Raw genomic sequence first — 23,729 nt, 5'->3', positions numbered from 1 at the left:
GAAAATGCAACAGCCTCACTGAAGTACATTTATGTCATTTATGAATTTTCTTTTTCTTTTTTTTTAGAATATGGTTTTTTTTTATTAGTTGTTCAAAACATTACATAGCTCTTGACATATCATATTTCATACATTTGATTCAAGTGGATTATGAACTCCCATTTTCCCCCCCATATACAGATTGCAGAATCACATTGGTTACACATCCACGTTTTTACATACTGCCATCTGTTGTATTCTGCTGCCCTTCCTATGCTCTACTATCCCCCCTCCCCTCCCCTCATTTACGAATTTTCATTACTATAAGTAGTTCTTCACTGAACATCCTTGGAATATAGTTTTGTGTGCTTGCTCAGATACATTGCTGGATAGTATTCTAGAAGTTGGCTGTTCAGTTGAAAGGTATATGCTTTTTATGTATTACACAGGCTGCCTAATTGTCTTCCAAAAGGCTGTGTCAATTTGTCCCTCACACCCTGCACTCATTTCCAACAGCCTCGTAAGTATGGGATAGTATCAGTCTTTTTGCACTGTTGCCAATCTGATAGGTAATGTAGTTAACTATACAGGGAAATTCAGGCGTGGGACAGGAGAGAAACAGGAGTGGGAGGGATGGGGAATGTCAGGAGGAGCACCTGGCAACATCGAAGGCCCAGGTGTTAGGGAGAAGATGAATCAGGGAGAGGCCCCTGTGCCCAAGGAACAAAGGGACAGCCAGGTAGGGAAGTTGGAGTGTGATCTTGACTGAAGAAAAGTAAAAACCAAAGCTGCAAAATCACTCCCCATGAGCTTGCCTGACACTGTGGCTCCAAGTAGCTGGCTTTATATCAGATCTCTTTACTGCTCATGCCAAGGGACAAAGCAGACACACAACAACTTCTGTCTGGTTCCAGTGGGTCAGATACCTTTTCAACACAGGAAATATGTTTAGGTATTTATATGTGTAAAAAGCTAAGCTGAAGTCGTAATATTTCTGGAAATCTTGAAATCTAAAGTAAAAGAAAAATCTAGAGAAAAATGTAATCTTTATTTTTCTAGCTTCTTTTATGAGTTTAAAGTTATATTGTTAACAATGTGGAATTTTATTTCCTAATAAAGTGATCATGTACAGTATTTAAATTTATAACATGGCTTATTCACACAATGTTAATACTTCCCAATTAAGCTTATTATTTTATTTGTTATTTTTTGTGGGGAGGGTGGTGGTGGTGATACTGGGACTGACTCCAGAGGCTCTCTACCACTGACCCACATCCCCAGTCATTGATTATTATTATTATTTTTTTATTTTGATACAGGGTCTCACTAAGTTGCCAAGACTGGCCTTGAACTTGCCATCCTCCTGCCTCCGCCTCTGAAGTTGCTGGGAGTACAGGTGTGTGTGCCAATGTACCCTGCTGGGTATTTTATTTTATCTTATTTTTTGCAGTACTGGGAATCAAATCCAGGGACTCACCAAATGCTAGGTAAGTACTCTATCAATAAGCCACATTCCCAGCCTGAACTTATTTCTTAAATGTTTTAAATTTACAGTTAAAGATTGCTGATCTTAAATGCACACTCTAGTTTTCTCAACTATAAGAAAGGGGTTAAAAACTAGAAATAATTATCAATGTTCAAGAAAAATCAATGAAGTGGCTATAGGTCTACAGATTTAATGTCTGACCCCATGGGAGGGTTGAAGAAGCCAGGGAGGGACGAATTCTTTATTTAGAAAAACTGCTGCAGAAAAGAAAATTAAAAGAATTCATTTCCTCCCTAGAGTCGTTGAATATAACCTACTGTAAATTGGACACTTGCCTAATGAGATTCATTTGGAAATAAATTAAATTTGATCTGATTTCCAATAACTTGCTTTTGAAAACAGGCCCCAGGCTTAGTTCTGTCCATTCCATCCACCCACCCTTCCATTGCCAATAACTAATCATTATGCAGTGTTTACTATATGCCAGATACCATTCCAAGTGCTTTACATGCATTAACTCAAATAGTCTTCCAACAATGCTATGGGGGTGACTATTATCATCTCCATGTTAAAATGGAATCTGAGGTTTCCCAGTAAGTTAGGTAGAGAATTACCATATGTGTCAGTAATTCCACTTGTAGGTAACTGTCCCAAAGAATTGAAGACAGGTATTCGAATAAAAATGTGTACAAGAATGCTCACAGCAGTTCATTCATAATGGGCAAAAGGTGGAAACAATTCAATTTCCATCAACATGGATAAACAAAATGTGGCATACAAATCTATGTAATGCAATATTATCCACAAAGAGAAAGGAAATTCTGACAACATAGATAAACCTTGAAAATATGCTAGGTGAAAGAAGTCAGACACAAAGGACCACATAAGTATGACTCCATTTATGTAAAATATCCGGAATAGGTAAATTCATCGAGACAGGAAGCAGATTAGTGGCTGCCAGGGGCTGGGTGAGGAGGGTATGGGGTTTTTGTGTGGGGAGATAAAAAAATCTTTAGAATTAGATAGTGGTATAGTTACACAACATTGTAAATGTACCTAATGCCATTTAGTAGTATGGTTTAAACAGTTAAAATGGCATAATTTATGTGTGTGTATTGTACCATGATTAAGAAAAATTTAACTTGAGGTTAGGAAAATTTAAGTGATTTACCTAAGGGAACCTTACAGGTGACATGGGTAGGACTGTGTTTTAAACCCAGTTGTCAGGCTCCATGGCTCATCTTTTTATTCAAAAATATTTATTTATTTATTTACTTATTGGGAAAATAACACACAAGATTTATTACATGCCTAAGACATGGGAGATTAGATTCCATGCTTTTCAAAACAAGCACAAGAGAGTACAGTGAAAACTTAATTCGGGAGGTTTAGACCATTTTGATCATCTTTAGCTGCCTCCTATCGATACACAGGAAAGAGGAGGGAAACCAATTCTTGGACCAGAGAACCAAGGAAAAGAGCCACAGCCTGAGGACCAAAGGGTCCCCTTTAGTGACCTGACGTTCTTGTCCCTTTCAGGTGGAGGGAGGACTCCAGACAATGGCTGCTGCTCATGATTTGGAGATGGAGAGTGTGAATTTGAATATGGAGAGAGAGAACAAAGAGCTGGAAGAAGAGAAAACTTGGGTGGATGGGGGAGGAAAAGACCCCCCCAAGGGTAGAAAGGTCCACAGGATCGTCTCCAAGTGGATGCTTCCGGAACCAGTCCGAAAAACTTACCTGGAGAGAGCTAACTGCCTCCCGCCCCCAGTGTTCATCATCTCCATCAGCCTGGCCGAGGTAAGCGCCGTGGGTGCTGGGCGCCCACGCACTCTCCAGTGGGGAGATGGGAACAGAGCGGGATAAGACCTGGCCCTGGGGTGGAGGCCCCGACTGGTGCAGCATGCTCCCCAACCGGGCCCTTCTGTAGAGCTGCCTTTCCTGGCTTCTGGTGCTTTTCATCCCTCCAACCAAAGGGGCAGTTTAATTGGTCAAACAATTTTCTTGAGTTTCAGAGGAAAACAGCGGGATCCTCTAAAGATGTCTCCTTTGGCAGCCTGGGGTGTGTGCTCAGTTTCTGATCTGGTCAGTCCTTTTGGGTTCTATAAGAGTGCTGGGCTCAGAAGGATGGGACAACTCACCTGAGGGCAGGTCTTAGTGACTGGGGCAGAACTAGGCTCTTCCTGAGAACTCCTCTCATCTTTGTGCTCTCACAAAGAAATCGGCAGAGCATAGCTGCATGTGGGGTGTGACTTCAGGAACATAATTCTCTTTCAGCTCAAATGATTATGATGACTTGGGAAGTTTAAAATCTTGAAGTCTAGCTGCTGGCGGGCTAGAGACCCAGGGAATAGCTGCAGTTTGAGTCCAGGGCTGTCTACTGAGTGAATTCCTTTTTTTTTTTTTTTTTTTGGTGCTGGGATTGAACCCTGGGCCTTGTGCATGTGAGGCAAGCATCTACCCACTGAGCTATACCCCCAGCCCATGGACTCCCTTTTCCTAATGGAGGGCAGTCTTTTCTATTTAGGCCTTCAAATAACTGATTGGGTGAGGCTCACCCGCATTATGGAGGAAAATCTGCTTTACTCTACTGATTTAAATGTTAATCTCAGCTTTAGAAAAACTAGCTGGGTACTGTATTCACCTTGGAATGGTGACACATAAATTTAGCTATCATGGGAGCCAAGTTTCTTATGGCTTATAATGATAAAAATGAATGTGTAAGAATTCCCAGGAGACCCTTTGTCAAGGTTTTGGTTGAAGGCAGGTAGCTCTCTGTTTTCTCATGGGGTTTTATTGTGAGACTTAACCTGTGACTGGGAAGTTATTAGGCTGTGGATGAGGATTCTATCTGCTTCTCCCTTCATGTTATCCTTTCATCTTACAGGTTTTCTGGTGTGATCATGTTCCCATCAGCTGTGTGTGTGGGTGGGAGGAGGGTTGGAGAAGAATGGGGTAAGGATGCATGGTACAAATATGACTGCTGGAGTGTGAGTGCTACCTAGAGTGTGCAGCTTCCTGCAGTAAGTCAGGGGGCAGGTGCTAGGATTTCTCACACTTACAGAAAGATCTGCTTTTAAAATTACTTTAAGTGAACTTTTTTGTTGTTGTTTGGTAGTGCTGGTGATGGAACCCACAGTCTTGTACTGCTGAGATATATGCCCAGGTCTTAAGTAAATGTTTTATTTTGTAATAATTTTAGCTTTATAGAAAAGGTGCAAAGGTAGAACAGTGAGTTCCCCTATACTCACCCAATTTCTCCCATTGTTAAATGTACTAACATTCCATAGAATGTTACATAGTACATTTATGAAAACTAAGAAGCTGATGTTTGCTGTAGTACAGGTTGAGTATCCCCTTTCTAAAATGCTGGGAATCAGAAATATTCTAGATTTTAGTTTTTCTGATTTTGGGATATTTGCATAGACTTTCCAGGTTGAGTAGATCTAATCTGAAAACCTAAAATACAAAATGCTAAGGTCCTATTTTATTTTTTGGTATTGGGGACTGAACCCTGAACCCAGCAGTACTTAACCATGAGCCACATCCCCATCTTTTTTTATTTTGAGACAGGTCCTGCTAAATTGCTTAGGACCCTCTAATTTGCTGAGGTTGGCTTTGAATTTGCTATCCTCCTGCCTCAGTCTCCTGAGTTGCTGGGATCATAGGCGTGTACTACCACGCCTGGCTGATCCAAAACTTTACAAGTGTCATGTTGGTGCTCAAAAAGTTTCAGATTCTGGAACAATCAGATTCTCAGATCAGAGATGCTTAACCTAGGCTGGGGTTGCAGCTCAGTGATAGAGCAGTTTCTTAGCATGCACAGGATCCTGGGTTCCATCTCCAGTGACGCAAAGAAAAAAGGTGTAGAGATGTCTAACCCATACTATTAATAAAACACCCGACTTTATTTGGATTTTACCACTTCTCCCATTAATGTCTTCTTTTTTGTGTTCCTAGTGCCCTCCAAACCAGGGAATCAAATTGCATTTAGTAGTCACATCTCCCCAGCCTTCTTGATCCCTGATGGTTTCTATTATTTTTCCACAAGCTTGGCAGTCTTGGGGTGTACTGGGGTACAATGTCCCCCACCCTGGGTTTGTTTGATATTTTTCTCATAATTAGACTAGAGTTATGAGTTTGCGGGGAGAATACCACAAAGGTGAAGTGCCCTTCTCTTCCCATTACATCAGGGAGTAGGGGATATCACATAATGTTACAGGGACATTACTTTTCACCATTTGGTGGAGGCAGTGTTTTCCAGATTTTGCCACTGTGGAGTTAACTACTTTTCCCTTTCCTTACTGCATTCCTGGAAGCCAGCACTGACTTACTTTTATATTAATTGTAAATGAAGGGTCAAATAGCGGGGGTGGGAATGTGAGGGCAGCAGGTATTTAAGGGGATGGAAGAGAACCTAGTACTAGATAGCAGGGGGTCAAAGGCAGGGAAAGGGGATTCTTGATAACAGCTGGTCTAGTGCAGCCCCTGACCATGGGAGGAAGGAGTTGACCACAGTGGGGGATGGTTGGGAAACAATTGTTCAAAAAATTGTTTTCTTAGTACCTGTTGGAATGTTACATAATTTTTTTTAGCATCATTGTCAGAATTCCTATCTTCATCCCAGTGTCGGTGAAGACAAGATGAAACCAAACTACAGTTTCTTCGATAGTTATCACAACAAACTGTATTAACTGATGCATCAATGAATAATAACTCAACAAGTAATGCTCAATCACTGAGTCGATTTATTTTAGGAGGAAATGGACATATTGATAGATTCCTCCACTTTGAACTGCTTACAAAACTTGCCTGGACTATGTATCACTTGTATGCATTGTGCTCTATCTGTTGATGCAGCGAATTATGGTAGTGCTGGCGTATCTTTGCTGATGTGTCACCAGTGTTGCAATTTTTCCTAAAGAGCAGTCAATTGACTTGGTGTCGTGGCATTTCTGTATCCTCCTCCCTTCTACTAGTGATGGTCTAATTTTGGGGGCCAACAGAGGTGAGGCAAAGAACCTCACTCCCCCACTGGTGCATAGGACTATCCACAAGTATGGCTATATGCTGGACCGGTAGTCAGTGACGGGTATGATCCAATTGCAGTGGAATCAACCTAAGACAGGAGGCTGACGCCTAGAGGTCAGTTTTCCAATGACGGGTAAGAACCATATGTTGAATTGGACAAACCTAATAGGCAGGGTCCCTAGCCACATTGCTTGTTGCTTAATTAAACAGAAGGGGGTAGATGCTAAGAGCCACAGCCAAGTAATATGATGCATGGCATTTTTGGTTGAAAGGTGACAGGAGACGCCAGCTAGCCATTGAGATGATATGATTATGTTAAGATTTGCATTCATATGGATATTGGACTCCTGCTGTTCACCTTGGCCTGCTATAGGACTCCTGGAGAGTTCCCATTGGTTGGGGAAGTGCAGTAGGAGGGAATTCTGGGGGAGGAACTTCCTTTGGGAGAACGCCGCCATGTGTGTGTGTGTGTGTGGGGGGGGCAATCTTCCCAGGCGCTTACCGGGCATTGGTGGCAGTTTCAAAAATAAAGTTTGTTCCTGCTTGAGTGGCTTGTGATTTTGTGCCCAGCCAGACTGCGGCAAGTAATTGCTGTCATCTTCTGAGCCCACTCAGATCTGATGATTTAAACATAGTTACTGCCTGTAGGCTTAATGGGGCACTCTCTGGCAATGGTGTGATTAACATTCATGTCTGCCCCTCCCTGTCAGCTGGCAGTGTTTATTTACTATGCTGTGTGGAAGCCTCAAAAACAGTGGATCACCTTGGACACAGGCATCCTGGAGAGTCCCTTAACCTACAGTCCTGAGAAGAGAGAGGAAGCCTGGAGGTTTATCTCCTACATGCTGGTCCATGCGGGGTAAGGAGTGACAGTTAAGTCATTGGTGTCAGAGGTGATTATAAGTAATGTAAGAAATTGTCACTTCTCACTGTGTGTGTGTTACTGGGAATTGAGCCCAGGGCCCCACACCTGCTAGGCTAGCACTTTAGCCCTGAGCTATACCCCCAGCCCTTTTTAGATTTTGGGACAGAGACTCATTAAATTGCTCAGGTTGGCCTTGAACCTGTGATCCTCCTGCTTTATCCTTCTGTGTAGCTGGAATTACAGGTGTGTGTCACCCTGCCCACTGTCACCCCTAACTTGTGTTTAGAGCTTTATTATCATAAATAAGGTACTTTCATGTCCATTTTCTTGTTTGAGCCTCACAGCAGCCTAGGAGGTGAGTATTTCTCCCATTCTTATGTCTGAGGATGTAATCACTTGCTGCACATCCCACAGCTGATTCAGAAAGAGACCTTGCCCCACAAGTGCTAACAATATAAACTACTTTACATTGCATTATAACTATTTAATGTTTGTTTTGATATAGGAATTTTAATGAGCAGATGCCAAATAATTATCAAATCAGACATAGGTCTCCCTAGTTGATGGATGTTGTTAAATGTTTTCTAATTTAGGTTATGTAATGGTAGAACCAAATGACCATCAGCATCCCCCCCCCCCAATAATCCTACACCACACTCTTTAAAAAAATTAATTCATTTTCATCAGTGTGAAATACTGTTTTGCATTTGATATGTTACAGGCAATAGGAGGTGCGGTGCTGCATTTTAGTTGTGTCATTTCCTAAAAGCAGATAGTCTTTCATGTCCTCAGCATCCACCATCTCCCATACGCGCTGAAGTCCGTCAGCAGCCTGCTGCCAGACCCACCTCTTTGGTGGACTCCTATGGTGTCCAGTGAGGCCAATCCTGTCTATGTGGCCTACCCAGCTGTGGTGTAAAAGATGACTCTTTTGGTCAGTGGCTAAAACAACAACTATTACAGGACACAGAGGTTTGATGAGTCAGGTATAAAAATCCCCAGTTGCTGAGTTTCTGTCCATACTTCCATACTTTCAATTTCCATTTTACAAATCTTTTCTAAGCAAATGTGGCTTCTGCTCTCAAGGACATTAAAATGAATAAAAGAAGAATAAACCAATAGTAATGTTGGCAATATAGTACAGTAGCTACTTCTTTTTTTTAAATATTTATTTTTTGTAGTAGGACACAATAACTTTATTTATTTATTTTCATGTGGTGCTGAGGATCGAACCCAGGGCCTCGCTCGTGCTAGGCAAGCACTCTACCACTGAGCCACAACCCCAGCCCCAGTAGCTACTTCTTTAAAATGGGATTTTAGTACCACCTCTTAAGGTGGTTGTGATTAAATGAGACACTGCTACAATTTTCACAGTGTCTGATATATATATAGTAAGACACTCAGAAAGAATTTGCATGTCTGTGTAGGACATGTCACATATGGGGTTGTATAAGAGATGCTTTGGGATGTGAATTAACAAATAGAGACCTTTTTTTGGGTTGTGTGTGGGGGTTATATGATGCTGGGGATTAAACCCAGGGCCTTAAGCATGCTAACAAAGTGCTCTACCACTGACCTACAGCTCAGGTCAAGAGGCTAATTTTTTTCTAATATGAAAAGTACAAGGTAGGTGATCGGTTCATCAGCTTATTGAATCCAAGGCTCTAGGTTCTGTGTTGGTGTCTCTGCTATTCTTTTGGCCTTTTTTGCTTTCAGGTTGGCTGTTACAATTCTGCATTCAAAGCAAAAGAAGGGGAAGGGGGACACCAGGTACAGGCGAATCCAGCCCTTTAATCAAGACGGAGCTCTCTTAACAGTGCTCTTACTTGCTCACTGGTCAGAACTATGTGACTGGACCTGGCAACTCCTAGCTAATAGAGGTTGGGAAAGTCAGCATTAGATCTTGTAGCCTGACTGGAGGAGGCTGGGTAGGGAGAAGAGAAATGGATGTTGGAATCGTTATAGTGTAAGATAAACAGAGAGAGGGAAAGAGCAGGGTGGGGATGGCTTCTCAGATGACAGATTGAAATTGGATCTTGAAAGTAGGAAAAATTTGGGTGAAAAAAAATAGTAATTCCATTTAAGGTAGATGACACATTGTAATTTTAATGCCACTTTTAGTCTTACTGTTGAGCAGCAGAAAGTTTGTATGGGGTTTGGAGTTTTTATGATATTGGTCACCTTGTCCTCAAAGGGTTCTCAGAGGACAGGATGGCTTTGTTTGAACTTCTCATTTAAATTCAGGAGCAGATATTTCTAATCTCCTTTATGCTTGAGATATCCAGAATAATAGTATAACTGTCCTTGCTAGACTATTCTGTGCTGAATGACACATAACTCTTGTATGTCTTTTTTTTTTTTTTTTTTTTTTTGTGTGTGTGTGTGTGTACACTGCAGTTTAACTCAGGGGCACTCAACCACTGAGCCACATCCCCAGCCCTATTTTGCATTTTATTTAGAGACAGGGTGTCACTGAGTTGCTTAGCACCTTGCCGTTGCCGAGGCTGGCTTTGAACTTGTGACCCTCCTGTCTCAGCCTCCTGAGCTTCTGGGATTACAGGTGTGAGCCACCATGCCTGGCTCTCGTATGTCTTTGAAGATGTCTTGGGCACTCATAGTTATAGCTGGGAGCACAGGCACCATAAAAGTAAATAATCCATTCTGCAGGATGTATCCAGAGAACCTCTTCAGTGACCTGTTGGATATCTGTAAAGTACATGATGAATCTCTAAAACTAACATGAGAACTGCTGCACTGTGGAAGATTGATGCATCTATTTTGTTTTGGAACTTTTGGTACAATCTGAAATCTCCTTAAAAAAACAAACAAACAAACAAAAACACTGTGCTGCATAGCAACTAAATTAAGAGTTACTTTAATGTGGGAATTTTTCAAATTATGTTCAGATTCTCCAGAGATGCTTTGTGGGTTCAATAAGCAAGATAATAAAAACTTCGTTTAAAAATATTTTTACTGGGCTGAAGACGTAGCTCAGTGGTAGAGCACTTGCCTACCATGTGTAAGGCCTGGGTTCAATTCCCAGCATTGAAAAAAACCTCTGTGTGTGTGTGTGTGTGTGTGTGTTGTGTGTATAAATATATTCCCATATGTGTGTGTATACATATGTGTATACACATACACACACACACACATATAATAGAAACATATTTAAAGACTATAATAAAAAAATACTCACATTCAAATATGTTATATGCCAAGTTGTAGTATGTGGGAATTACTTTAGCAAGTCTCAAAGGTACTTTTTAAATGTAGAAACAGCAGTGAAATTTCTCTTGCCTTTTCTGTTTTATTAAATATCCCGAGGTTGCAAGATAGACTGTTTAAAAATCTGTTGAAATTTAAATTCAGTGTGAGTGAGTCAGGATTTTTTTAAAAACTACAATGGAAACAAAATCAGATGTTGAGACTGCCATGATTGTGGTTGTCATCCAGACCCCTAATTTCAAGTTTATGTTCCTTAAGCCTGCCTCTCTGATGTTTCCTGTTATAATTGTTATAAAATGGACTTATAGAATACATTTATACTTTTAAAATGTTGTTGTATCTGTTTTACATATTGAAGTGCCTTGCAAGATTTCATTAAAAAAAAAAAAAAGAAAGACTTGCCTGCTAAAAAAATTAGAAAACGGAATTCTAGCAAGTCCAAGTCCTTAACTAGAGACAACATCTCAGAGCCTACTAAAGAAATAACTGCTTTAATATTTGACAACTGTGTTTGTCTTTGCAGAGTTCAGCACATTGTGGGGAATCTTCTTATGCAGCTGGTTTTGGGAATTCCCTTGGAAATGGTCCACAAAGGCCTCCGAGTGGGGCTGGTATACCTGGCAGGAGTGATTGCAGGTCGGTGTTCTGAAAGTAGCAGAATCAACAATTCTGGGCTCTTAGGATTAAAAGCAAAAATAATAGATATTTATAGTGGATTTCCTTTTTCTTTTATGCCTTACTTTTCTTGTTTTGTAGTACTAGGGATTGAACCCAGGGCCCTGTTCATGTAGTTTTACCACTGAGCTACATTCCCAGCCTTTTTATAAATTTCATTTTGAGAAAGGGTCTGGAAGTTGCCCAGCTAGACTTAAACTTGTGATCCTCCTGCCTTAACCTCCTGAGAGGCTGGGAGCATAGATGTGTACCACCATGCATGGCTATAGTTTTTATTTAAGTCAAAGTTTATTGTGCTCCTAATATATGTTAGGGACACACTAAGCATTAGAGATAATTTAATTGGAGATGAGATATTAGAGATAATATGAACACATGAAAAAGAAGTCCTGGTGCCTTTATTCAGGAATCTCACATAGTTGGAAACTGCAAGCATTTTGGTGTATAGGATGCTTATATTGGGTAAAGGCCTAAAGCCAGGTCATGAAGACTCTTAAGTGTCAGGCTAATGATTTTTAGAAGTAATATGATTAGGTTTGCATTTTAGAAAGACAATGTTGGGCTAGGGATGTAGATCAGTGGTACAGTGTGTGCCTAGCATGTGCAAGATCATGGGTTTGATCCCCACACATCATCACACACACAAAGGGACACAAAGACTGAGGAGGAACTAGTAGAATATGGTAGTAATTTCTAAAATTGTGCCTAAGTTGATTAATTATGGTGTGAGAAGAATATATTAGAATTCCTGTCAGTTCATTTATATAAACATTTTAAGATATTAAAAATTTAATTTTAGATAATTGTAGACATACCAGCAGAGGTTAAGAAATATTGCCTAATGATCCCATGTACCCTTTAACGAAGGTTGCAAGATAGACTGTTTAAAAATCTGTCGAAATTTAATGGTAACATCTTGCAAAACCTTAGCACAGTATCATGACCAGGACACTCATATGGGTTTAATCAAGTTCCAAAACAATCCCAGCACCCCAATGATTCATCATCAAGCCTTTTATAGCTCTGGGTTCATCCCTGTCAGCCTACCACACTCCTATATCATGGGCAGTCACTAATGTGTTCTCCATTTCCATAATTTTGTCATTATTAAATGAAATAATCTAGTTTGGGATTGGCTTTCCTCTAGGATTGTATTCCTCTAGGTTGTTTCATGTATCAATAATTCATTCCTTTATATTGCTGAATAGGACTCCATAGTATGGATGTACAACTACTTGTTGAATGATTCGCTCATTGAAGGGCATCTGGGTTGTTTAGAGTTTTGGGCTATTTGTGAATAATGCTGCTACAAACATTTATGTACATATTCTTATGAATCTTAAGTTCAGGGTTTTGTGAACATAAGATTTCATTAGACTACAATAAATGTCAAAGAGCACACCTGCTGGATCATACATATGATGGTAGCATGTTTTATTTTTTTCTTTTTTTTTTTTTTTTTTTTTTTTTTTTTTTAAAGAGAGAGAGAGAGAGTGAGAGAGGAGAGACAGAGAGAGAGAAATTTTAATATTCATTTTTTAGTTCTCGGCGGACACAACATCTTTGTTGGTATGTGGTGCTGAGGATCGAACCCGGGCCGCACGCATGCCAGGCGAGCGCGCTACCGCTGAGCCACATCTCCAGCCCGCATGTTTTATTTTTTAAACAAAAATTCCAGAAGGTTTTCCAGAATATCTATCCTTTTATATTCCTCCTAGTAAAGGACAAGTGATTCCATTTCTCCATATTCTCAATAGCATTAAAATTTGTTGTTATTGTTATTATTTTTTTTACTTTTTCTGAGAAGAGGGCAATGATATCTTATCGTGGTCCTAATTTACCTAATGGCTAATGATGCTGAACATCTTCTTATGTGTTTATTTGCCATCTGTCCATCACCTTCAGTTACATGTCTGTTAATATTTTTTGCCCATTTTCTAATTGAAATTTTTTAACTATTGAATTTATATATTCTGGATACTAGTTTTTCTTTAAAAATATAGTTTATAAGTTTTTTTTTTTTAAAGAGAGAGTGAGAGAGGAGAGAGAGAGAGAGAATTTTTTTTTTAATATTTATTTTTTAGTTCTCGGGGGACACAACATCTTTGTTTGTATGTGGTGCTGAGGATCGAACCCGGGCCGCACGCATGCCAGGCGAGCGCGCTACCGCTTGAGCCACATCCCTAGCCCAAGTTTATAAGTATTTTCTCCCAATCTATAGCTTGTCCTTCCATTATCTTAACATGGTCTCTCACACAGCATGAAATTTTAATTTAATTTTTTTTTTTTAGAGAGAGTGGGAGAGAGAGAGAGAGAATTTTTAATATTTTATTTTTTTTTTTAGTTCTCGGCGGACACAACATCTTTGTTGGTATGTGGTGCTGAGGAGCGAACCCAGGCCGCATGCATGCTAGGCGAGCGCGCTACCGCTTGAGCCACATCCCCAGCCCCATGAATTTTTAAATTTTTGATGAAGTCAATCAAGGTTGTCCTCCCTCCCTCTGCCAGTACTAGGGATTGAATGCAGGGCCTCACACTTGCCGGGTAAGCACTCTACCCCTGAGCTACATCCCTGGCCCAATCAAGTTTTTTCCAGTTTTCTTTTTATGAATTAAGTTCTTGGGGTTCGCTCTTTACTGAGTCCTAGTTCTGAAGATTTTTTCCCTACATTTTCTTCTTAAAAGTTATAGTTTTTTTGCCTTACATTTAAATATGTGATCAGTTGTGATTTGGTTAATTTTTCTATGATGTATAAGGTTCAGATTGAGGTTGTGTTTGTTTCTTTGACCTATGAATATCCAATTATGCCAGAACAATTTGTTAAAAGAACTGTTCTTCCTTTACTGAACTGCTTCTGCACTTTTGTCAAAAATCATTTGCCTGTAGTTGTATAGGGGCTACTGTGGCTTCTTTTTATTCCATTGATCTGTGTGTCTCTCAACTGATACTATATAGCATTGGTTACTGTAGCTATATAATAACTCTTGAATTCAATAAGAATGATTCCTATTTTAGTTTTCATTTAAAAAATATTTTTGCTGTTGTAGTTCCTTTATCTTTCCATATAATTTTTACAACAATCCTGTGTATAACTTTGAAAATTCTTTCTGGGATTTTGGTAGGAGCTCATTAAACCTGTACATTAATTTGGGGGAGAACCAAAATCTTTACTGTGTTGTCTTTCAATCCATGAGCACAGCATGTCTCTTATTTAGATCTCCTGGATGCTACTATATTTTTAATCAGTGTCTGTTCATTGCTGGCATAGAGCAATAAAACTATTTTTTTATATGCTTATCTTATATCTGTGACTTTCTTATTAGTTCTAGAGCTTAGTTTTTTTTTTTTTTTTTTTTTTAGATTCCTTGGGATTTTCCATGTCGTCTGTGACTCATCATGAATAGTGACAGTTTTATTCTTTGCTTTTCAATCTGTATGGCTTTTTTTTTTTTAATATTTATTTTTTAGGTGTAGATAGACACAACACAATGCCTTTATTTTTATGTGGTGCTGAGGATCAAACCCAGGGCCTCACATGTGGTAGACAAGTGCTCTATCACTGAGCTCCAGCCCCAGCCCCAGCATGGCTTGTCTTTTTATGCCTTGTATGGTGGCCAGCACCTCCACCACTATGTTCAGTGTGGGGAGAACAGATATCCTTGTCTTGTTCTTGCTCATCTACAGAAAGCAATGAGTCTTTTACTACTAAGTAGAAAGTTAGCTGTTAGTTGTAGGCTTTCTGTAGATGCTCATTACCAATGCATTTCTTTCTTTTTCTTACAAGTGTCTGGTTTGGTTGCCCAGGTGGCCTCAAACTCCTGGACTCTATCCCAGCCTCTTGAGTACTGGGATCACAGGCATGTGCAGGCATCTGGGTTACCAATACATTTATTTCCAAAAAATGAGCAAGAAATTGAGTATAGCTAGTATGTACTGCACAGGTTGAGATGGGCCCCACTGTCTTTATGTGTTGTAAGAGGACATGCAGTTTCCGGGGCGTAGGGTGGGAGTTCCACAGCACACAGTGACAGAAAGCTGTACCTGACTTGCTGTCCTTCATGTTGCAGGATTTATTGCAGTCTGTGTGGGCCTGGTTAAATAAGTAGGGTAATCTTCCTAAGGAGTAAAGGACATCCTGTGTAAGGAGTTGTCGAAAGGATCTTTTATTATTTCCCAGAGATTCATTGATTATTTAATGGTAAATTACTTAGATTAGTTTATATGTTTTTCTTTTACAAAAAAGATGGATGTCCAATTTGCTGACTTTTTCTGTGATAATAAAAGTGTTTTTTTAAAATTTTTATTTTTTAGTAGCATGCTACTTAACAGATGTTAGGAAAACAAATATGCAATATGTCCCTTTGAGGACATGATTATATTTTTTCCCTCAAAGGAGTGAGAAAATAACTGCTTTTCTAAAAATACTCATGCTATGCAAAAGGCATTTTGAAAGTTGGAAATTGTTTCGTTATTATGTGATTTTGCTGCTGAAAATGATGCAACATCTCATAAATTCACACTAAGAAGGCAGGGAAACAATTGGTTTTAAAATTTCTCAGTGAAGAGTTTTGGTGAGCTTTAAATTTTAATGTAGCACTTTGATTATTTTGCAATAACAAATGACTGACATTGGGGAAAGTGAGAATTAGCCAAATTGCAACAAAATTTTTGCATAAATTGGAGTAAGCACAGTCAGTGATATAATTATATTTGAAACTACATATCATTTTTAATTTTAAATTTGGCCATGATAGTCATTTCTATAGAAAATAATTGAATTTAGAATTACATCTTTGTATTTCTGTGTCATGATATTTAACCAAGGATTTCAAACTATAATATGAAGCCTACTTAAGAAACACTACTCATTGAAAGATTTTTTTATACCATTAATGAAGTAAAAATAATTTGAAAATACTGTTTTTAAATTCTATTTTTATTTTAAAAACATATTAGTATAGTAGTACATATATACGTAACTTATAAATATGTAAAATACACCTATATTTCAAAAGGTAGTTGGGTTAGTTTCCTAGCTGCTATAACAAAGTACCATAAATTGGGTGGCTAAAAACAACAGGATTGAGCCAGGCACAGTGGCACACCCCTGTAATTCCATTGACTTGGGAGGCTGAGAAAGGAGGATCACAAGTTCAAGGCTGGCCTCAGCAACTTAATAAGACCTTGTCTCAAAACAAAAAAATGAAAAGGGGATGTAGTGGTAGAATGCCCCTGAGTTCAATCCCCGGTACCACAAAATAAGTAAATAAATAAGGCAATAAATAAATAAATGAAAATAAATAGATTGAAGAGAAAGAAAAAAACACACCCAGGAATGTGTTGTTTCACAGCTCTGGAGGCTAGAAGTCTGAAATTAAGCCATCAGTAGCACTCTGCTCCCTCTGAAACCTGTAGGTGAATCCATCCTTGCCTTGTCCTAGTTTCTGGTGGTAGCTATGAGTCTTGGTGTCCTTTTCTTTTAAGGTACTGGGGATTGAATCTGGGTTCTTGCACATGCTATGCAAGTGCTATATCCCCCCAGCTACATCCCCAGCCCATGTTTTCTCTTCTAGGACACCAGCCATTGTGGTTTGGGGACCCACCTTGCTTCAGAATGACCTCACCTTAACTAGTCATATCAGCAACAACCTTATTTCCAAATATGGTCACTTATGTCCAAATAAGGTACTGGGGGTTAGGACTTTAACAAATCTTTTTTGTTTGGGGAGGTACATAATTCAACCTATTATTAGTTCTTACCATTTTTTTTTAACTGATCAAAAGTTTGCCAGCTTCTTATAGCTAAGGATTCCAGTAAGGACTGTGATAACCAAAAAGGGCAGGGTGCAGTGGCAGATAAAATTGAATGTGAAAAAAAAAGAAAGATAATTGACAAGGCTTAGTGACATAGCTCCCCATCCTGCCTCCCTCCTACTTTTTTTTTGGTATCCACCTCCTCCTTCTGTTCCTGCACATACCTCTTTTGTCCTGCCCTTGAAGGTCCTTTGGGATGGTCAAGCCTTGCCTGATTCCAGCTTCTACATCCCTGTTTTCCCCACGGCTTGATTTCAGCCCTGCCCCAGTCACAGAGAGCCAAAGGAGAACATGAATAACCTGTTCATATCCTCTGCCTAATTTTGCAATAGCTTCTTGGCAGGTGTCTCTTTGCCAGTCCGGTCTATCCTTCACATACTGCTGTTTGGATCATCTTCCTCCAACAATGATTAGATCATATTGTATACCCTTCCTAAGAAATTTATAGTAGCCAAAAGAAAGCCAAAACATCCAAGAATGCTCTTCATTCCCCTCTGCTGCTTGGCTTCCTTGCCTATCTTGCTTTGTTTTTTAGATTGTTTCACATGTAATATAATTCCTTATCCTTGACTTCTGACAAAATGTGTCCAGGTCTGTGGATCAGAAGCATCAGCTTCACCTGGGAGCTTGTTAAAATGAAGCATGTTGGGCCCCAGATCAGACCTGCCAATCAGACTCCTCCTTTTAACAAGTTCACAGGAGACTCAAACATACATTAAAGATTGAGAAATGCTTGGTGTGCTCTCCAGCACAGTGTCCCTCAGGCTTACAGATGGTCAGAATCATCTGGGGAGCTTGTCGCAACCAAAGCCATCCAGATCCCAACAGATCTACTGAATCTGAATCTCTGGTGATGTGGCCCTGGGATCTATAGCTTTTTTGTTTGTGCAGTGAACACAAACTGATAACTACAAACTGTATACCTTTAAATTGTGTAATTTGATAAGTTTTGATATGTATACATAACCATCATCATAATCTAGTCACCTCCCAGAACATTATCTTGTGACCTCCCCTCCCCAGCATATATTTTCTGGAATTATAGGTTGTGTTTTCTAGAATTTTATTTAAGTGGGATCCTAGAGTATATACTCTGTATTGTCTGGCTTCTTTCACTCAGTGTAAATATTTTTGAGATTTTACCATGTGTGTGTGTCAATACTTGATTCCATTTTATGGCTGGATAACATTTCATTGTAGGAATATACTACAGTGTGTTTATTCATTCCTGTCTTGTTGATGGACATTTGGGTTGTTTTCAGTTTTAGGTTATTACAAATGAAGCTGCTATGAATATTGTGTTCAAATGTTTGTGTGGACAAGTGTTTTCATTTCTCTTAGGTAAATATCTAAGATTCGAATGACTTGATTCTATGGTAGGGTATCTTTTAGCTTAAAAAAAATACACACACAAACACGTTAGTTGTAGTTGGACACAGTACCTTTATATTTTTTTTAAAGTTATATTTATTTTTTAGTTGTAATTGGACGCAATACCTTTATTTCATTTATTTATTTTTATGTGGTGCTGAGGATTGAACCCAGGGTCTCGCATGTGCAAGGCGAGTGCTCTACCGCTGAGCCACAACCTCAGTCCCCTTTATTTTATTTATTTATATGTGGTGCTGAGGATCGAACCTGGTGCCTCACACATGCCAGGCAAGCACTCTACCACTGAGCCCAACCCCAGCCCATCTTTTGTCTTTTTAAGGAACAAACTTTTAACAGCATCACTGAGATATAACTCACATATTGTACAGTTCACCCATTTAAAGTGTATAATTCAATTCTTAGTTAAATTCACAGGGTTATTTACTCATTATCCCGATCTAATTTTAGAACATTTTTATCCTCTAAAGAAATTCTGCACCCAGCAATAGTCATCCCCTACTCTACCCCATCCACCTGCCCCAGGTACAAGCTACTGTTGGTTCATTCTAGACATTTCATGTAAATAGAATTATACAATACGTAGTCTTTTGTGACTGGATTTTTTTCACTCAGCAGAACATTTTCAATATTCATTCATGTACCACAATCACATTTTATTCTTTTTTATTTCAGGACAACATACTACTGTATGGATATTTTCTTTATCCATTTGTCAGTTCATGTACATTTGGCTTGTTTCCACTTTTTGGCTCTTAAGAATAATTATGCTGTGAACATTTGTATACAAACTTTTGTGTGGATATATGATTTCATTTCTCTTGGGTATTCAATTAGGAGTAGAACTGTCAGGCCATATTGTAGCAAAGTTCCTGTTCCTCCACATCCTCACCATTTGGTTTGGTCACTCTTAATTTAGCCAATCTATTAAGTGTGTAATATCTCAGTGGGTTTTAATTTTAATGTGCATTTCTTCTGAGCTTCTCTTGTGCATGCTAGGCAAGCCCTCTACTGCTGAGCTGTAGCCCCAGCCCTAATTTGCATTTACTAATGACTAATGATTGTGAGCATCTTTTCATGTGCTTATTTGTCATGCATGTTAAAGGTCTGTTTAAACTATCTGCCTATTTTAAAAAAACTGGGTTAGCTAGGAATGGATATATATATATATATATATATATATATATATATATAACCATTTAAAGAAACAAATGAATATATATTCATTTGTTTCTTTAAAAAATGGTTATATATACAAATATACACACACACACATATACACACATATGCGTACACACATAATACGTGTGTGTATGTAATAACAAGTCCTTCATTAGATATATGGTATGCAAATATTTTCTCCTGAGCCATGTCTTGTTTTGCTTTCTCTTAATGGCATCTTTTGTAGAGTAGAAGTTTTAAATTTTTATTGTCTGATTTATCAGTTTCCTAAATTTAGGGATTGTGCTTTTTATCATCATATCAAAGAAATTTTGTTTAATATAAGGTCACTATGCTTCTTCTAGAAGTTTTATAATTTTAGCTTTATATTACGTCTTTGATGTTTTTATATAAGTATGCTGCAAAGTATGAACTGAAGTATTTTTTGCACATAGATGCCTGGTCCATACCATTTGTTGAAAAGAATCTTTTTTCCACTGAATTGCTTTTGTATCTTTGTTGAAATCAGTTGTCCATATGTATGTTTGTGTTTATGTGTGGACTTTCTATTCTGTTTCTCTTATATGTCTATATATATCTTCACATTACACTGCTTTGATTATTGTAGATTTCTAGTAAGTCTTGAAATCAGAAGGGCTAGCACTCTAATACTGTTCTATTTCAAAGTATTTTGGCTATTATAGGTACTTTACATTTCATTATTAATCATCTTGTTAATTTTTACAAAAAGAATCTGCTGGGATTTGGATTTCAATTGTATTGAATCTATAGATCTATTTGGAGAGAGCTGACATTTTTTTTTTTTTTTCAGTAATGGGGATTGAACTTAGGGCTTCATGCATACTAGATGATCATTCTACCACTGAGGTATTATCCAAAACCCTTTTTAAAATTTTGAGACAGGGTTTTGATAAGTGGCCCAGGATGGTCTAGAACTTGTGATCCTCCTGTCTCAGCCCCTGAAGTAGCTGAGATTATGGGCTTGCACACTACACCTGGCTAGAATTGAAAGTTTAACAATTTTAAGACTTTCAACCAATGAACACACAAAAATACAAGCTGGCCTAGCATGTGCAGGGCCCTAGGTTCAATCCCCAGCACTGCAAAAAAGAGAGAGATACCCAGAGATAAATCTGGGGAAAGGAAGAGAGAAGGGAAATTGCATGGAAATGGAAGGAGACCCTCATTGTTATACAAAATTACATATAAGAGGATGTGAGGGGAAAGGGGGAAAAAAATCAAGGGAGATAAATCTGACCAGAAATGTACAAGATCTAAACATTGAAAATTTTAAAACATGATCAGAGGAATTCACTAAGTTGTGTAGGACCTCACTAATTTGCTGAGGCTGGCTTTGAACTTGTATCCTCTTGCCTCAGCCTCCTGAGCTGCTGGGATTACAGGTATGTGCCATCTTTAATAGCTAATCAATTTGTAGTGGTATAATATTTTTCATTCCAGATATTAGAATAAAATATTTGTATTTTTCCTTATTCTTTGATTAGTTTGATTAGAGGTTATCATATTTATTGAGCTTCTTAATGAAAGAACAGCTTTTGCTGGGCATGGTGGCCCACACCTATAATTCCAGTGGCTCAAGAGGCTGAGGCAGGAGGATTGCTAGTTCAAAGCCAGACTCAGCAACAGCGAGGAACTGAGCAACTTAGTGAGATCCTGTTTCTAAATGAAACACAAAATAGGGTTGGGGATATGGCTCAGTGGTTGAGTGCCCCCAAGTTCCATTCCCAGTACCCATCCCACCCCCCCCAAAAAAAAAAAAAAGAAATACCAGCTTTTGGTTTCATTATTTTTTCTCTACTGATCCCTTTTGCTTTTCATTTCACTGATTTCTATTCTGGTCTTTATTGTTTCCTTTCCTCTATTTACTTGGTGTTTCACTTGCTATTTCTAGTTTGCTTAAGATGGAATGTAAGGCTACCAACTGGAACTTGCTTCTTTTAGAATACCTGTGTTTAATGCTATACATTTCCCCCAAAATATTGCACAATGGCAATATGCCTCAAACTTTGATATGTTGTTTATTTTTATTTAGCTTAAAATACTTGCTAGTTTTCCTTTTGGTTTCTTCTTTCCACATGGGTTATTTACGTGTGTCATTCAGTTTCCAAATATTTGCAGATTTTCTAGAGATGTTCTGCTATTGACTTCTAGTTTAATTATGGTCAAAGAACAAACTTTGTATAACTTGAATCCTTTCAAGTGTATTAAGGCTTGTCCTATGGTCCAGAATATGGCCTGGTGGTAAGTATTCTGTGTATCTGAAAAGAATGTGTGTTCTACTGTTCCTGGATGGAATATTGTGTAAATGTCATTTATGTCAGTTTTATTATGTTTATTCTATAGATTTACTGGTTTTCTGTCTACTTTTTCTATAGTTTAAGAAGGGGATGTTGAATCTCTGATTATAATGATAGATTTGTCTGTTTATCATGTGGTTCTTTCATTTTTTGCTTCATTTATTTTGAAGTTCCATTGTTATGTATGTAAACATTTAGGATTGTTATGTTTTCCTGATGAATCAATCCATTTGTCAGTATGAAATTATTTGTGATAACACTGTATGTTCTAAAATTTACTTTAAAACCAAACATCTTCTTTTAAATTAGTGTGAGTATATCTTCTCTATCATTTTATTTTTAACCTAATTTGTGTCTTTATCTTTAAACATTTCTTGTAGGCAGCATATAGTTGGATCCTATTTTTTTAATCCAATTTCATAAACCCTTAATTTAATTTGGGTGTTTAAACTATTTGCATTTAATGTGATTAATGATATTACTAGGTTTGAGCTCAATATGTTGCTATTTGTTCTGTGTTCCTTTTTTCCTGTTTTTCTTTTCTCTTTTTGCCTTTTTTGGGTTTTGTATTTTTTATGATCTTATTTCATCTTCTTTATTGGCTTATGAACTATGATTCTCTGATTTGCTAGTTTAGTGTTTGCTTTAGGGTTTATGGTATCTGTCTTTATCACACAGCCCACTTTCAGGTGATATTATATCACTTTGCATGTAATGATAACTTTGTAAACTATATACTTCCATTTATCCTCGTTAGCCTGGTGTTATCATACATTTAATTTTTACATGTTATATCTCACATTACATTATTACTATTATTTTTTATTTTAATTTTTGAGACAGAGTCTTGCAAGTTGCTGAGGCTGGCCTCAAACTTGTGATCCTTCTGTCACAGCCTCCCAAGTAGTTAGGATTACAGGTGTGCACCACCATGTCTGGCCACATTATTATTTTTGCTTACATAATTATCTCTTTTTAAATTTTTTGTATTTGTATATGGACACAATACCTTTATTTTATTTATTCATTTTTATATGGTGCTGAGGATTGAACCCAATAGTCATATGTGGTAAGTAAGTGGTCTACCACTAAGCTATGACCCCAGCCCCCATAATTATCTCTTAAAGAGATTTAAATGATAAGAACAAAAGTTGTAGTGTTTGCTCATGTTCTTATCATTTGCAGTGCTCATCATTCTTTTGTGCAGCTTGATATTTCCTTTAGAGATCTTTCTGCCACACGACCAGCACGCTAGCTTCATACTAGAGGTTCCAAACATAGAAGTTAACTAGTGAGATCAAAATAAAGACACATTTTACCTTTTTCTTGCCCAGCTAAGAGACGGCTTCTCCTGACTCCTGCTTCGAGCCACCTGGCAGTAGCAAGGTTTACACAAGAAACCAGCAGGAGAGAGAGAGGCAAGCCAGAGAGTGAACTTTTATTGGGGAACAAAAAATTCAGGGGAAAATTCCATCCAATGAAAGTCGAGGGGGACAGCATTCCAAGGTCAGGGTCAGTGATTGGTTTCCAGGTCAATGGTCAGGCACACTCCCACACGGACAGGCCCTCACACCTGGAAAGGGTGGGGAAAGCTCTGACTCAGCTGGTCTGAGTGCCTCACACCCAGTCAGGGAGGTACCCAATCACACCATAGATCTTTTTCCATCTGCCTGAGATTTCCCTTAACACTTCTAATGGTATGGTCTGTAGGTCAATTCTCTCAGGTTTTCTATATCTGAAAAAAATAGTGAGCCTTATCTCTTCT

The 23,729-nt window shown here is 38.4% G+C and overlaps 1 protein-coding gene across 1 annotated transcript in view; it reads left to right on the top strand.

Moving 5' to 3' along the window:
• Positions 1–3,013: 3,013 nt before the first annotated feature.
• Positions 3,014–23,729, top strand: part of Rhbdl2 (rhomboid like 2) — a 31,049-nt gene continuing 10,333 nt past the window's right edge. The window contains exons 1-3 of the mRNA XM_026393468.2: positions 3,014–3,265; positions 7,207–7,355; positions 11,110–11,222. Of these exons, the coding sequence (XP_026249253.1) occupies positions 3,026–3,265; positions 7,207–7,355; positions 11,110–11,222 (502 nt within the window). The 5' untranslated portion in view covers positions 3,014–3,025. The remainder of the gene's footprint in view (positions 3,266–7,206; positions 7,356–11,109; positions 11,223–23,729) is intronic.

The sequence above is a fragment of the Urocitellus parryii genome, chromosome 11 (assembly GCF_045843805.1).
Source record: "Urocitellus parryii isolate mUroPar1 chromosome 11, mUroPar1.hap1, whole genome shotgun sequence".
Classification (NCBI taxonomy): Eukaryota; Metazoa; Chordata; class Mammalia; order Rodentia; family Sciuridae; genus Urocitellus; species Urocitellus parryii.
This window is presented reverse-complemented; position numbering and strand designations above follow the sequence as displayed.